Source organism: Oryctolagus cuniculus, chromosome 15 (genome assembly GCF_964237555.1).
Source record: "Oryctolagus cuniculus chromosome 15, mOryCun1.1, whole genome shotgun sequence".
Lineage (NCBI taxonomy): Eukaryota > Metazoa > Chordata > Mammalia > Lagomorpha > Leporidae > Oryctolagus > Oryctolagus cuniculus.
This window is the reverse complement of record NC_091446.1, coordinates 16164714-16178325: the sequence shown is the minus strand read 5'-3', so window position 1 is coordinate 16178325 and position 13612 is coordinate 16164714. Positions and strand designations below refer to the sequence as shown.

General features: G+C 42.6%; 1 protein-coding gene across 3 annotated transcripts in view; it reads right to left on the bottom strand.

The window, feature by feature from the left end:
- Positions 1 to 5255: 5255 nt before the first annotated feature.
- CCDC186 (coiled-coil domain containing 186) overlaps positions 5256 to 13612 on the bottom strand; it is a 49664-nt gene continuing 41307 nt past the window's right edge. For all 3 annotated transcript variants that reach the window (XM_008270533.4, XM_008270534.4, XM_070057188.1), the window contains exons 14-16: positions 12373 to 12583; positions 10829 to 11048; positions 5256 to 9046 (exon numbers count right to left, since the gene is read on the bottom strand). In XM_008270533.4, the coding sequence (XP_008268755.2) occupies positions 8963 to 9046; positions 10829 to 11048; positions 12373 to 12583 (515 nt within the window). In that variant the 3' untranslated portion in view covers positions 5256 to 8962. The remainder of the gene's footprint in view (positions 9047 to 10828; positions 11049 to 12372; positions 12584 to 13612) is intronic.

Genomic DNA, 13612 nt, shown 5'->3' with positions numbered 1-13612 from the left:
GATATGGGACGTGCAACAGCGACTTCACTGCTGAACCGAAGGCCCACCCTGCTCACCTGTACTTGATCTTTACCCCCATTCTACTTCCTTCCCCTCGGAAAAAACCTGGGAAGGTCTCTGCTTTTATTTCCGGAGATTTTAATACTCTAGGCCACACAATGATCTGTTGATGAGCACTTGCAAACAGTGGTTGATCTGTAAAAACACTTCTGTATACTCCAAGTAATTATTTCCTAAAACGGACTTAAAAAAAAAAATGTCATGCAAGGCAACGTTAGGGCCCTATGTGTGGCACAGCAGTGGGCTGCTGCTTGGGATGCCCACATCCACAGGTGCCCAGTCTGCATCCAGCTCCACTCTCCACTCCAGCACCCTGCTAGGATGCACCCTGGGAGGCAGGTGACGAAGGCTTAGCCACTTGGGTCCATCACCCACACTGACACATCTGGTTTCAAGTCCTGGCTCTTGGTTTCAGCCTGGCCCAGACCCAGCTATGGCAGGCAATTGGGAAATGAACCAGTGGATGGGAAACTTTTCTGTCTGCCTTTAAAATAAGTAAAAAAAATAAAGTCTTTTTACTGATTGTTTATTTGAGAGGCAGTTACAGAGAGAGGGAGAGACAGAGAGAAGGGTCTTCCATCCTCTGGCTCACTCCTCAGGTGGCCTCAACAGCCAGAGCTGGGCTGATGCAAAGCCAGGAGCCAGGAGCTTCTTCTGGGTCTCCCACGTGGGTGCAGGGTCCCAAGTACTCGAGCCATCTTCTACTGCTTTTCCATGCCATAGCAGATCGGAAGAGGAGCAGCTAGGACTAGAACCAGTGCCCATATGGGATGTGGGCACTGCAGGCGAAGGATTAACTACTGTGCCACAGCGCCAGCCCCTTATATATGGTTTTAGCCTCTGTCTCCCTTATACTGTGACCTGTATACATTTGATTGGATATTCTAATGTTACATGGCAGTCATGGGACACAACATTGCCCATGCGAACAGTTACTGAGGATTTTTTGCACACATACTGAGCTTTCTGCTGTCTGGCATCATTGCCTTGTACTAACAGGCAGAACCTGAAATGGTGACATATACGCAGGTAGGAACCACAGTTGAAGCATTCACGGGCAAGCAGATAACTACATTTCATTCCCAGGACAGATGCCTCCCTTTTACTTCTTCTAACCTTGGGAACGCCTCTACCACAACTTTAATAATGTCAGTTAGCAACAAGTGTAATTAAGACAGAGGCCTCTGCCACACACAAACCAGTGCCCACATAGGATACCAGCCCCAGAGGCTTAGCCTACTATACCACAGCACCAGCCCCAGTAAAGTAAATTTTAAAAAATGATTCCCGAATTCTAAATTCTGCAGGACAGCAGTAATTCCCTTTCCGGCCTACTCTTCCAAGCAACCTCTCCCTAAAATCCTCTCTACCCTCACCCCAAATTAGTTTAAAACACAAGATCCAGGAACAAACTAGCCCAGAGCCCAAGGCACACTCTTTTGGCGTGGACGTGTGGGCACTGGGGGCAAGAGATGGGATCTGCAGGGGTGCCAGTGGGACTGTGACCGGGTTTCTCCCATGGAGGTAGCCAGAGCAGCAGAGCTGGGAGTCCAGGGGTGTCTTCCCTGGCCAGGGTTCCTAGCCAAGAGCCTGATGAGGAGCACTAGGTATTGTGGCAGGTTGAACTGGTATTTCTTGTAAGAAGTCAAGTGGGAAGGTGCTGAAAGCATAAACATATTCCACTTCCTGCCCTTGACCTTTCGTTATAAAAACAAACACTACACAGTGAAACGAACCATGCGAAAGCAGGTCCAGTACCTAGTGAGTGTATTTGCTGAGCTCTGTACCAGAGGACTACTATCAACTGGGTTTTTCCCCCTGTGGATGTTCTAAACTTTCAGTAGAATCCTTTTTGCACTGAATCAAGAGACCAGAGATTCCTTTTTTTAAAAATATATTTATAAGCCAGTGACGCGGCTCACTAGGCTAATCCTCCGCCTTGCGGTGCTGGCACACCAGGTTCTAGTCCCGGTCAGGGCGCCGGATTCTGTCCCGGTTGCCCCTCTTCCAGGCCAGCTCTCTGCTGTGGCCAGGGAGTACAGTGAAGGATGGCCCAAGTGCTTGGGCCCTGCACCCCATGGGAGACCAGGAGAAGCACCTGGCTCCTGCCTTCGGATCAGTGCGGTGCGCCGGCCGCAGCGCGGAGGCCGCAGCGGCCATTGGAGGGTGAACCAACGGCAAAAGGAAGACTTTTCTCTCTGTCTCTCTCTCTCTCACTGTCCACTCTGTCAAAAAAATAAATAAAAATATATTTATAAATATATATTCAAATAAATATTGTATTTATTTGAAAGATACAATAGAGGAAGAAACACAAATCTTTTATTGTTTCAAAATCTTGCATCTGCTGGTTTGATCTCCCAATGGCTGCAACAGTCAGGTCTGGGCTAGGCTGAAGCCAGGAGCCAGGAACTCCAACCTAGTCTCTCCTATGGGTGCAGGGATCCAAGTACTTGGGCCATCTTCCACTGCCTTCCCAGGCACACTTGCAGGAAGCTGTATACTCACACTGTATGCTCAGACTGGTACTCTGCACAATGGCAGCCCTGAGACCCCACTCTTGAATTAATCCTATCTCCTCTATTGCATTAAAGGCAGGTGGCCTGGCAAAAAGCAGTTAAAAAGACTAGAAATTCCTAAGAAATGAAAGAATAATTCTCAAGATATATTTCTTAGGGGCCAGTGCTGTGGTACAGAGGGTTAACACCTGGCCAGAAGCGCCAGCATCCCTTATGGGCGCCAGTTCGAAACCCAGCTGCTCCACTTCCTGTCCAGCTCTCTGCTGTGGCCTGGGAAAGCAGTGGAGGATGGCCCAAGCGCTTGGGCCCCTACATCCACGTGGGAGACCAGCAAGAGGCTCCTGGCTCCTGGCTTCGGATCGGCACAGCTCTGGCCATCGCGGCCATCTGGGGAGTGAACCATTGGATGGAAGACTTCTCTGCCTCTCCTCTCTCTAACTCTCTCAAATAAATAAATAAATCTTTAAAAAAAAAGATATATTTCTTAAAATATATGCATCCCTACACTTTTTTTCTAATGTGCCTTGGCAATTAGCAGAGCATCTTTGTGGAGGGGCAAGGGCATCAAGTCTGGGCACACTGTTCTCAATCATTGCTATGGTTTCCCTATTATTCGGCTCACAAGCTTGTAGACATTTATATCCCAAAGTCCTGAGTTGTTGGCCCTAGGAGGGTGGAAATTTGATGCAGTGGTGGTGTGTAGGAGGGGAGGTGGGACGTCCTCAGGGGCGTGTCCCCAGAGGGCAATTCCAGTACAGGGCCCAGACTAACCGCGGCCTGGCTCGCCATGGGAGCCTTCCTCTGTACACGCTCTGCCACTGCTCTCTGCTTACCCTCTCGGTGGCCAAACCACGACAGCCTTGGACTTGAACCTCTAGAACTGGGAGCGAAGTAAAACTTTCCTCTTCATAGTTGCCTCAGCTATTTCACTGTAGTGATGAAAAGGTGATGAATAGTCATTGGAACTTGGCCTGGCCATTGCACAGAGCAGCACTCCTGATGCCCCCTCCAATGGTACATTCTTTTTTTTTTTTTTTTAAAGATTTATTTTTTATTTATTTGAAAGAGTTACAGAGAGAGGGAGAGACAGAGGTCTCCCATCCGCTGGTCCACTCCCCAGATGGCCGCAACGACCTGAGCCGTGCCGATCCGAAGCCAGGAGCCAGGAGCTTCTTCTAGGTCTCCCATGTGGGTGCAGGGGCCCAAGCACTTGTGCCATCTTCTATTGCTTTCCCAGGCCATAGCAGAGAGCTGGATCAAAAGAGGGGCAGCCAGGACTCAAACTGGCGCCCATATAGGGTGCTGGTGCTGCTGGTTGGGGCTTTAACCCGTGCGCCACAGTGCTGACCCCCATAGACTAGAACCAGTGCCCACATGGGATGCTGGTGCTTCAGGCCAGGGCGTTAACCCGCTGTGCCACATTGCAGGTCCCGGTACATTCTTTAATTCAAGGTGACTTTAGAACAACAGGTTTCTATGTCAGTTTGGTGGATTGATCTTTGCAACCTCACAACTTCAGGGCAAACTGACCAACTGAATGCAGGTAGAACAGAGACACTGCTAAAAGTCTCTTCCAGTTCCAATTGCTATGCTCCTGCTATATGGACCTAAATTGAGAACCATGACCAACTCCTCTTCCCACCTTTTTTTTTTTTAAATAATCTTTCCCCATATATTTTTTCCTACTCCAAACATATCCACAGCTGACAACAAGACTAGTAAGGGTATCAGAAGAGCTTCCTCAACTCTTGTTTTATGTTTATTCCATGGATCCTGATTTCAGGGGATTGTTTCCAATAAAGAACTCATTAAGGACTGACACACAGCCGCCATATACCAGAACTATTAAGGGAAATGAGAAATCACATCATGTTAGGTCAAGCATCTGCCACACACATGAACTTGAGGCAATGCCTACCATTTTCCTGCGTAATTGGTTATTATTCAAGTCAGACAATGTGAGCCAGTTAGTTCCCTGGTTGTGTGGAAAACCTGAGTAATACATCATTGGCTCATCAAGTTCAATGAGGGATTTTCACATGCCTGTTGGCCCAGAGTCCTTCCCAAAGGGCCAAGTTTTGCTATCAATAATTTCAACAAAAATTTAAAAATATAACTTGACATTCAACTAAATCTGCTTACTATGGTTCACTGATTTCTAGTCATGATTTCAATAAAACTGGTAGAATCAAGACAAATACAGAAAGCAAAAATTCTCAATCTTATTTCAAGAAAATCAATTAACCTAGAGGACAGTGCTGTGACATAGCAGGCAAAGATGCTGCCTGTGGTGCCCACGCCCTATATGGCACCTGTTCAAGTTCCAGCTGCTCTGCCTCTGATCCAGCTCCCTCCTAACGTGCCGGGGAAAGTGAAGGAGGATGGCCCTAGTGCTCAAGCTCCTGCATCCACATGGGAAACCCTGAAGAACCTCCTGCCAACTGGCCTCAGTCTGGCCCAGCTCTGGCCAGTGCGGCCATTTGGGGAGTGAACCAGCAGACAGAAGATTGATCTCTTTCTGTCTTGTCTCTCCCCCTCTCTGTTAACTCTGCCTTTCAAATAAAATAAACAAATCTTTAACAAAATTCAATTAGCCTTGCCAACAGTCTGGAGAATCAGTCTGTTTAGCAAGTGGTGCATGTAAATAAGTAATTAAAGACAACATAAAAATGCAACTTGGTAAACAGGCATTATCTATTTAATAAGTGTAATATATACATAAGTCCTCTTGAAAAGCTTCATTTCATACAGAAACATATTTACAAAATGAACAGTGTAATCAAATTAAAGCTTATCTATACAATGCACATATATATAGATACACATATATATGTGTACTCTGGAAGATAAACAAGCTTCATCATCACAGTCAAAATGGACAGCCATCTGCATTCTAGAAAAGAATTTCATTCCAGAAGAAAAATACATTTTAAATCTGCAATTAATATTTTTCATTTATTTTCCTGAAAACTTCATGTTTGGATTGTTTTTCTATTATTTTCTTGTTCAGCACTGAAAATTCTCAGGTTTCCAGTGCCACCAACTGGTGCTAGTTAAAAACTAACAATCTTAGTGTCAAAAAAGAATTATTCTGTATTTCTTTTTCTTAAAAAAAAGTTACAGTAGAATAGGCTACTGGAGTCAACGTTCGTAAGGCATGAATGACATGATTTGTGAAATATCCTTACCAGGGTAGCATATGTAACATTGACAACGTTCATGGTTTCCAATGGGATTTTTTCCCCTTCTACTGGTAAATCTCCGTCTACATGTGTATGTAAAAATCATTAGGAAAAAAAATCAACACACTGCAAAACAAAGTCCAGAAACACACATGGCAGCATGATTAGGTTTGTCCTCTGAGCACTGAGGAGGCCTTAGTAATTTACAAAATCGTAAAAATCTGTCACCTGATGGTCTTTGGATTGTTGTCTTTTTTCTTAAATCATAATTAAACATCAAGTTGTGACAAGTTAGGAAATGCGCACAACTACCAAGAAAACAGCAGTGTGTTCTCAGCTTAATTCCACATGGATTTGGTTTCCAAAAATTCATGCCAGAGTCAGATTTCTGGCCACCTACTTGCCCAAACAAAGTCACCCTCTTCTCAGCCCAGTGTTAAGGGGCTGGCTGTGAGCTAAACAGAACCAGAGACCTAGCCCTACTTTTACACCAAAAACCCCACGAGAAAGGGAACTGACTGCCCTGTCTGGTCCACTCACCAATGCAGTAACAATACCCTGTGTGGTGCCTGGCAATGGGAGGATTTTAATGTGTGTAGTAAATGGGAAAACAGCATGTGGATAGCCTGAACATTTCATTTCAAGCTAACTTGCTTTACACGGTGATGAAACATAGAGGTAACACTGTAGAGAAAGAAAAAAAAGATCACCAAAAAACCATGATCACAGTTCAAACTTAAGTCTTCCTTCCAAACTCACCATTTATCAATCTTTAAAACTTAACAGGCTACAAATCTGAAGTGATATGGGGAAAAGGGATTCACAGCCAGCATTCAATTTCAAACTAAAACCTGGTGAAGCACGCCCACACACACACACACACACACACACAGTCATTTCTTGTTCAAAGACAGCAAAGGGTCACTAACCAGACTAGCCTTTGATGTGTATAACAATGAACACATGAAGCAATTTCCCCCAGACTTCAGGTTTATCCAGACCACGTCCCCTTCCAGACATCCCATTCCTCTGCTCAACACAGTAACAAGTCAAAGGCCCGCTAAATCCTTACAGCAGCAGCTGTTTGTGAATCAGCACAGATCCGGGTGCTGGACACAGGCTCACTTTGCTCAGTCCTGAGCAAAAAGGATACAGCAGATACTGAAGAAGAAAAGAAAGCACTTCCTTCAAAACTTGTCCATACTTTCTATACTTATGGAGGGAAAGGACAGCAAATGAGTTAAATATGCTTTTTAATAACTGCCTTCTAAAACTGTTTAATTATTAAACTTCTCCAAGAAGATGGTGGCACAAATACTAACACTGGAATGTTTCATTTCTGTCTGTAATAATGTGTGTGTGTGCGCATGTGTGTGCATTAAAGTGCATGAGCATAGGACACTGGGGATCTGATCCCTATTTGGTCTCCATTATTCATTTTGTGCCTTGGAGAAACAAAAAATTATTAATTAGTATCACTTTTAATGATGTTGCCTACTCTGAGTAGCCCTGTGGAGTGTCAGCAATGTCTAGAGACAAATGGGAAAATAATTCAGATTTTTATTGCACTTACCCACTTTTTAAATTTTGATAAATTACTACTGGTTAAAAATATCAACACATTATGGTGAGACTAATACTTTTAACAGCTATTTTAAAAATAAAACATCTTTGAATGTGTGAATATACTTTCATTTTGAAGTGAAAGACATTTGTTTATGGACACGACTCAATACACAGAAAAAATAAGAGACTACATTGATTCATCTAATCCTTAATAAATAACCTTTTTAAACAATGTCAAGTTGGTAAAAAAAAATGTTAAAATACATTAAAAGGACATTGCCACCATGAGCCCAACTTCTGTAGCCTACACAATTCTTTAAAGGCTTTTATTATATCACACCAAAGAGTACTTCCTTCAAGGAAAAAAAAGGACGTAAAAATTCAAAACAAAAGTGAAGCTTCCTGTAACATTTACACATAAGCCAAGGTATCCTATTACAGAATGGGTCTGAACATAACGCAAACTGAAAAATCAAACTCAGAAATTAAAATAGGTGAGAAACGACAGGAGGTGAGAAAAACTTCAATGACAGAGAGACACTGATACTACGGCAACATGTAAATGTACAAGTAAATGTACATGTACTAAATAAATATTGTAAAAATCCAAAAGGTACCAAAATTTGGCTCTAAAATTCCTTTGGTGACAAATAAAGAGTCTGTGTTTTAAACAAACACACAGAAACGTTGTATTTGGAGGAATGGTATGCTAACTCCCCTATATTAATTATATCCACAGTAAAGAATGGTGTCCACATGAAATGGTGCCATATGCTGGTTTGTCCTGGGGAACTGGTTCTTCATAATGTCTTTAAACCTTATATTTATCTTTTTATGATGTCAGTAAAACAGAAGTATTTTAGTTTCAAAGAATCAATTTCTTTTCTAATGATTGGATTCATTTCATAATTTAAAATATAACTGAACTGTATGGGAATTTTCTAAATGAACACGTTATTTAAAATCTTAAGTAAAGACTTTTAAAATTCAACTATTAAACAATTCAAATCTGATAAAATGTAGCCACGGCAGATAAGGAAACCTGACACGGATATACAACGCCTGACCACTGCTGGTTACCAATGGCTAGCTTTCCTATTTGATTTGGTCTTCGTCAAAGTAAAAATGAGAAGACCCAAGGAGTCATATGCATCCTTCAAACACAACCCAGCGCTACCATGGAGGGTCAGAACATGAAACTCAGCCTCGTCGTCAGGGTTCTCGGTGCTGGTCAAACAGTCCACTGTCGATGACTGCTATCTATCTTTTCAGGCTTGCTTTTGTAAGTTGAATCACTTTTGACATTATGGATTTTAAAGGGAAGAAACATGGAGAAGGGGTTTTTCAAAGCCCTTGAGGTAATGTTCAGCACTTTGTCTGACAATCAGCAGATTAAGCTGTGTGGGATTCAAGGACAGGCCGCTGTTCTGCACCACCCAGATTTCCAGAAAGCCTGCACTTGCACAGGACACAGAGCAATGCATCCAGACTGTAAAGGGACACTTTTTATACAGATGAAGCAAAACAGATTTGTCACAGGCTGACACATAAAGCAGGAAGAAGTTTCCAACAATACTGGTCAATGGCACCTGCTCCTGTGTGGCTTCTGTCTGCTTATTGAGCAAGAGTTTTGTGTTAAATTTTCTTTGTCTTCTGTTCTAGTTCATGCTGGTGCTTAATAAGACGTTCTATTTCAGTTCCAAGTGTCTGGAGGTTTTCCTTTAATAATTGAGGGGGAAAAGGGAAGAGAAAATAGAAACTACTAAGTATAATGAAAAAGAAGATTCAGTTTAAATTATTCTTGCCAAAAATATTTTGAAACTGAAACAGTGATTAGTTCTAAATGCTACGTGAAGCAAGCCAGGCACACAGGTATATTCTGTAAAGTACTCCTGTCTACTTCAAAGTGATACTGTTCTACAGAAGCTACAGCAATTTTGAGTACCCAAAATGATTGTTAACAATAATTTAAATAATTTTTAATTTAAATAATTTAAATAATTTTTAAAAAATCCATTGCTAGAGCTGGCACTGCAGCACAGTGAGTTAACAGCCACCATTTCCACACCAGCATCTCGTATCACACAGCTGGTTGCAGTCCCAGCTGCTCCACGTCTGATCGAGCTTCCTGTTAGTGCACTTAGGAGGGCAACAGATGATGGCCCCAAGTTCTTGGGTCTGTGCCACCCATGTGGGAGGTCAGAGTCAAGTCCCTGGTCCAGCCCGACTGTTACAGACAGTAGACAGACCTTTCTCTCTTTTTCAAATAAATAAAAACACATTTCAAAAAAAATCCAGTACTATCAGGGTTCAAGCACAACAAAAATAGAATTGCTGCATCAGACAAAAGCTGCAAAAAATAAAGCAGCAAAAAAGTTAGAAATGCCACAATCTTAAAAAAAATTATGTTTCGGGGCAGGCATTTGGCATAGCAGTTATGATGCCATTTGGAACACCCACGCCTCACACTGAAGTGCCTGGGTTCGATGTCCAGCTCCTCCACTTCTGATCTAGTTTCTTGCTAATGAGAATCCTGGGAGGAAGGCAAGTGATGGCTCAGGTAATTGGGTCCCTACTACCCACATGGGAGACTGAAACTGAGTTCCTAGCTTTGGCCTGGTCTAGTCCTGGTTGCTGCAGACATTTGGTGAGTTAACCAGCAGATGGAAGAACTCTGTTTCTTTCTTTCAAATTAAAATGAAAGAAAATAATAGGGGCCAGTGCCATGGCTCACTTCGTTAATCCTCCGCCTGCAGCGCCGGCACCCTGGGTTCTAGTCCAGGTCGGGGCGCCAGATTCTGTCCCAGTTGCTCCTCTTCCAGTCCAGCTCTCTGCTGTGGCCCAGGAATGCAGTGGAGGATGGCCCAAGTGCTTGGGCCCCTGCATCCGCGTGGGAGACCAGGAGAAGCACCTGGCTCCTGGCTTCGGATTGGTGCAGCACGCTGGCCATAGCGGCCATTTGTGGGGTGAACCAATGGAAGGAATACCTTTCTCTCTGTGTCTCTCTCTAACTCTGCCTAATAAAAAAATACTAATAAAATTTTTAAAAATTTTTCTTTTGCAATTAAGTATAATTACATGTCAAAAGCCATCCACTGCAAAGTAAACAATCCATCTAGGTGTCTGTCCAATATCTAGACTGATATGCTTTTGCTATATCTTCATCTTTCTTCACTTTTGGGGTGGGTGACTGATAAAGTAGCAGCCAACATCCCGTATCTGAGTGCCTGGGTTCAAGTCCCAGCTTTGCTCTCAATTCTGGCTTCCTGCTAATGCAGACCATGGGAGGTAACAGATAATATAGCTCAAATACTAGGGTCCCTGCAATCCACATGGGAGACTCAGATTGGAGTTCTGAGCTCCTGTGTTCAGGCTAGCTCTGTCTCAGTTTGTCTCCCTGGCTTTCAAACAAATAAAAATTAATTTAAAAAAGAAATAATCATTTAAGTGCCAGAGCAGACTGTTTACTGGTTGGTTAGGGAATGAGAAATACAAATATACCTTTAAAGTAATATTTTTTAGTAATGTATCCTCCAAAACAGCCTGTAATTTTCGGTTGATCTCCAAAGAAAGTTCCAGTGTTAATCCAGTATCAGCTGGATGGGATGTATATAAAGATGCCATGATGCCACCCCGTCTACTTAAATGGACTTTGTTAAAATCAGATGCCTCTGAAGAAAGTGTTCCCGATTCTTCCCGTAAAATGTAACTCTGAATTATTCTGCAAAACAAAACAACACTACTAGTTGTGTACATGCACAATTAAAAACATTTAGAATTTTAAGATCAAACTAACTATAAGCATAAAGATGATTAGTATAAAATAAATATAACTATTAGGTTAGTAATTACCTATATAAGAAAAGAAAGGAATTGTGCTTATTAAGTTTATTTCTTAAGCTATCCCCGTTTTTGGGCATTTGACTCAGGAGCTTAGCTGCTGCCTGGGACAGCCTCATCCCATTATCAGAGCCCCAGCTCTTCCCCTTCCAATCCTGCCAATCGTGTTCTGGAGCAGCAGATGCTGAAGCGCTTGGCTTCCTGCCTGTTGGCTTTGTGGGAGACCTGAGTGGAGACCCTGGCTCCTGGATTCAGCCTGGCCTAGCCCTGGTTGTTGCTGTCATTTGGGGAGTGAATCAGTGAATGGAAGCTCACTCTCTCCCCACCTCCCCCACCCCCACCCTTTCAAATAAAATGAAAGTAAGTAAAAATTGAAACTATTCCATTTTTGTTCTGTTATGGTACTTAAAGATATATAAAAACTGCTTTTCTATTTTGTTCCTTATTACTCTAATCAAAATGTTCATATCTGAATAATTATTTTATAGTTCTGACTTGATATTTTCCTTTTAAATTTAAAACCCTCTGTATTTTACTCTCTTGAAAGGAATAAACTTTACAGTACATCTAAATTATTTCAAAACAAAAATTTTGAAGTCATGGGGTGATCTTACTTAAATGAATAAAGGTATTTGTGAGAAGAATTTGGGCACAGCACAGGGTCTCGAGTCAGTCAGAGCTACAGGGTGAGGAGTAGCCCTGGATGAGGAGTGATGTGATCTGAGTCCCAGTTAACCGACCTGCAGAGTCAGAGAAATCCCTCCCTGAGCAGTAAGTTAACAATCAGCGAGATGTTTCTAAGCCACAGGTACCATGCCTTGCACTACCAGGTCTCCAATAACTTAGACCACTATGTCCTACCCAATAAGAAAAAATCCACAATCCCATGAATTTCTCAGCACCAGAGTCATGAAGCTAAAACGAAGTAAGCAAAACACTAGCTTTAAAATTCAGTTATTTTTAGTTTCTTAAACGATTTACCATCGATTGAACTCTGTAATACCTTAAGGAAAGACCTGTGTCTTCTTTCATCTTTATTCCCCAAACTCGAAACATAACTAGGAAGCATAAAAGACGGGGCATTGAATGGCTATAATTATGAATTCTTGTCTTGAAAGACAGGTTCCTGATAGGATTTATTTTGAAAACAGTAATTTTATCATGATGGTATTTTGGACAGTTTATATTAGCATAATAATACATACTTTGTCTTTTTCCTGATTTCTTCCACCAGCTGTTTGATGTGGTCCTCCATGAATTCTATCTTCTCATTTTTCCGGGCATGTGCTTTCTGCAGCCTAACTATCCTCTCGATCAGCATGGCCTTGTCGACTTCTGGGAAGTTATCCACAGCGACCGATGACCCAGTGTTTTCTGGAGATCGATCTTCTGCACTGCTTCGAGCATTAAGGGACCCTGGAGACAAAGCAAAAAACAAATGTAGATACTGCACTTAGTCTAGTCACTGCTCATCTACTTATTCCAATATGGTGTTCAAATATTCACTCTAAGAGAGACGGACACAGGCGCGTCACAGATCACATGTCTGAGTTTCCGTTTCTGAATACACTGATGATGGGAGTACCAAAAGCGTCTACTGTATCTCTTGGGAACACGATGAAGAAGTAGGAGTGGAGAAACAAAGATCTCAAGAAAAAAAGTCCAAGATGAGACCCAAATTACACAATAAGAGAAAAGGGGGGAAAAAAAAAGAGGGAAAAAGAGAAGAGAAAGAGACAGAAATAAGGTTTGTGCGTATGTGCTGTGCTCCAGAGCCAACCTGTCTAGGTTGAAATCCTTCTCTCCCATGTTATTTACCTCTCTGTGCCTTGGTTATACATCTTTTTATTATTATTATTATTATTTATTTTTGGACAGGCAGAGTAGACAGTGAGAGAGACAGAGAGAAAGGTCTTCCTTTGCTGTTGGTTCACCCTTCAATGGCCGCTGCGGCCGGCGAGCTACGCTGATCCGAAGCCAGGAGCCAGGTGCTTCCTCCTGGTCTCCCATGCGGGTGCAGGGGCCCAAGCACTTGGGCCATCCTCCACTGCACTCCCGGGCCACAGCAGAGAGCTGGACTGGAAGAGGGGCAACCGGGACAGAATCCGGTGCCCCAATCGGGACTAGAACCCGGGGTGCCGGCGCCGCAGGCGGAGGATTAGCCTAGTGAGCCATGGCGCCGGCCAGGTTATACATCTTAATGAGAATAAAAATGTTATTTGTCTCACAGGACTGCTACCCTCATTTAAACGAGTGATCACATGCTAGCTTATTTTTTTTAACCAGCATCAGTGACAATTTCTGATCATCTTTACCCTACGAAGATAAATATTTTTAAACTCATTTATTAAGACAGTAATGTATCTAAGACTGTATAATAAATGGCAAACCTGAAATCTAAACACATGCATAATTTCCAATCCATGTTCTATTATATTTTTTAAA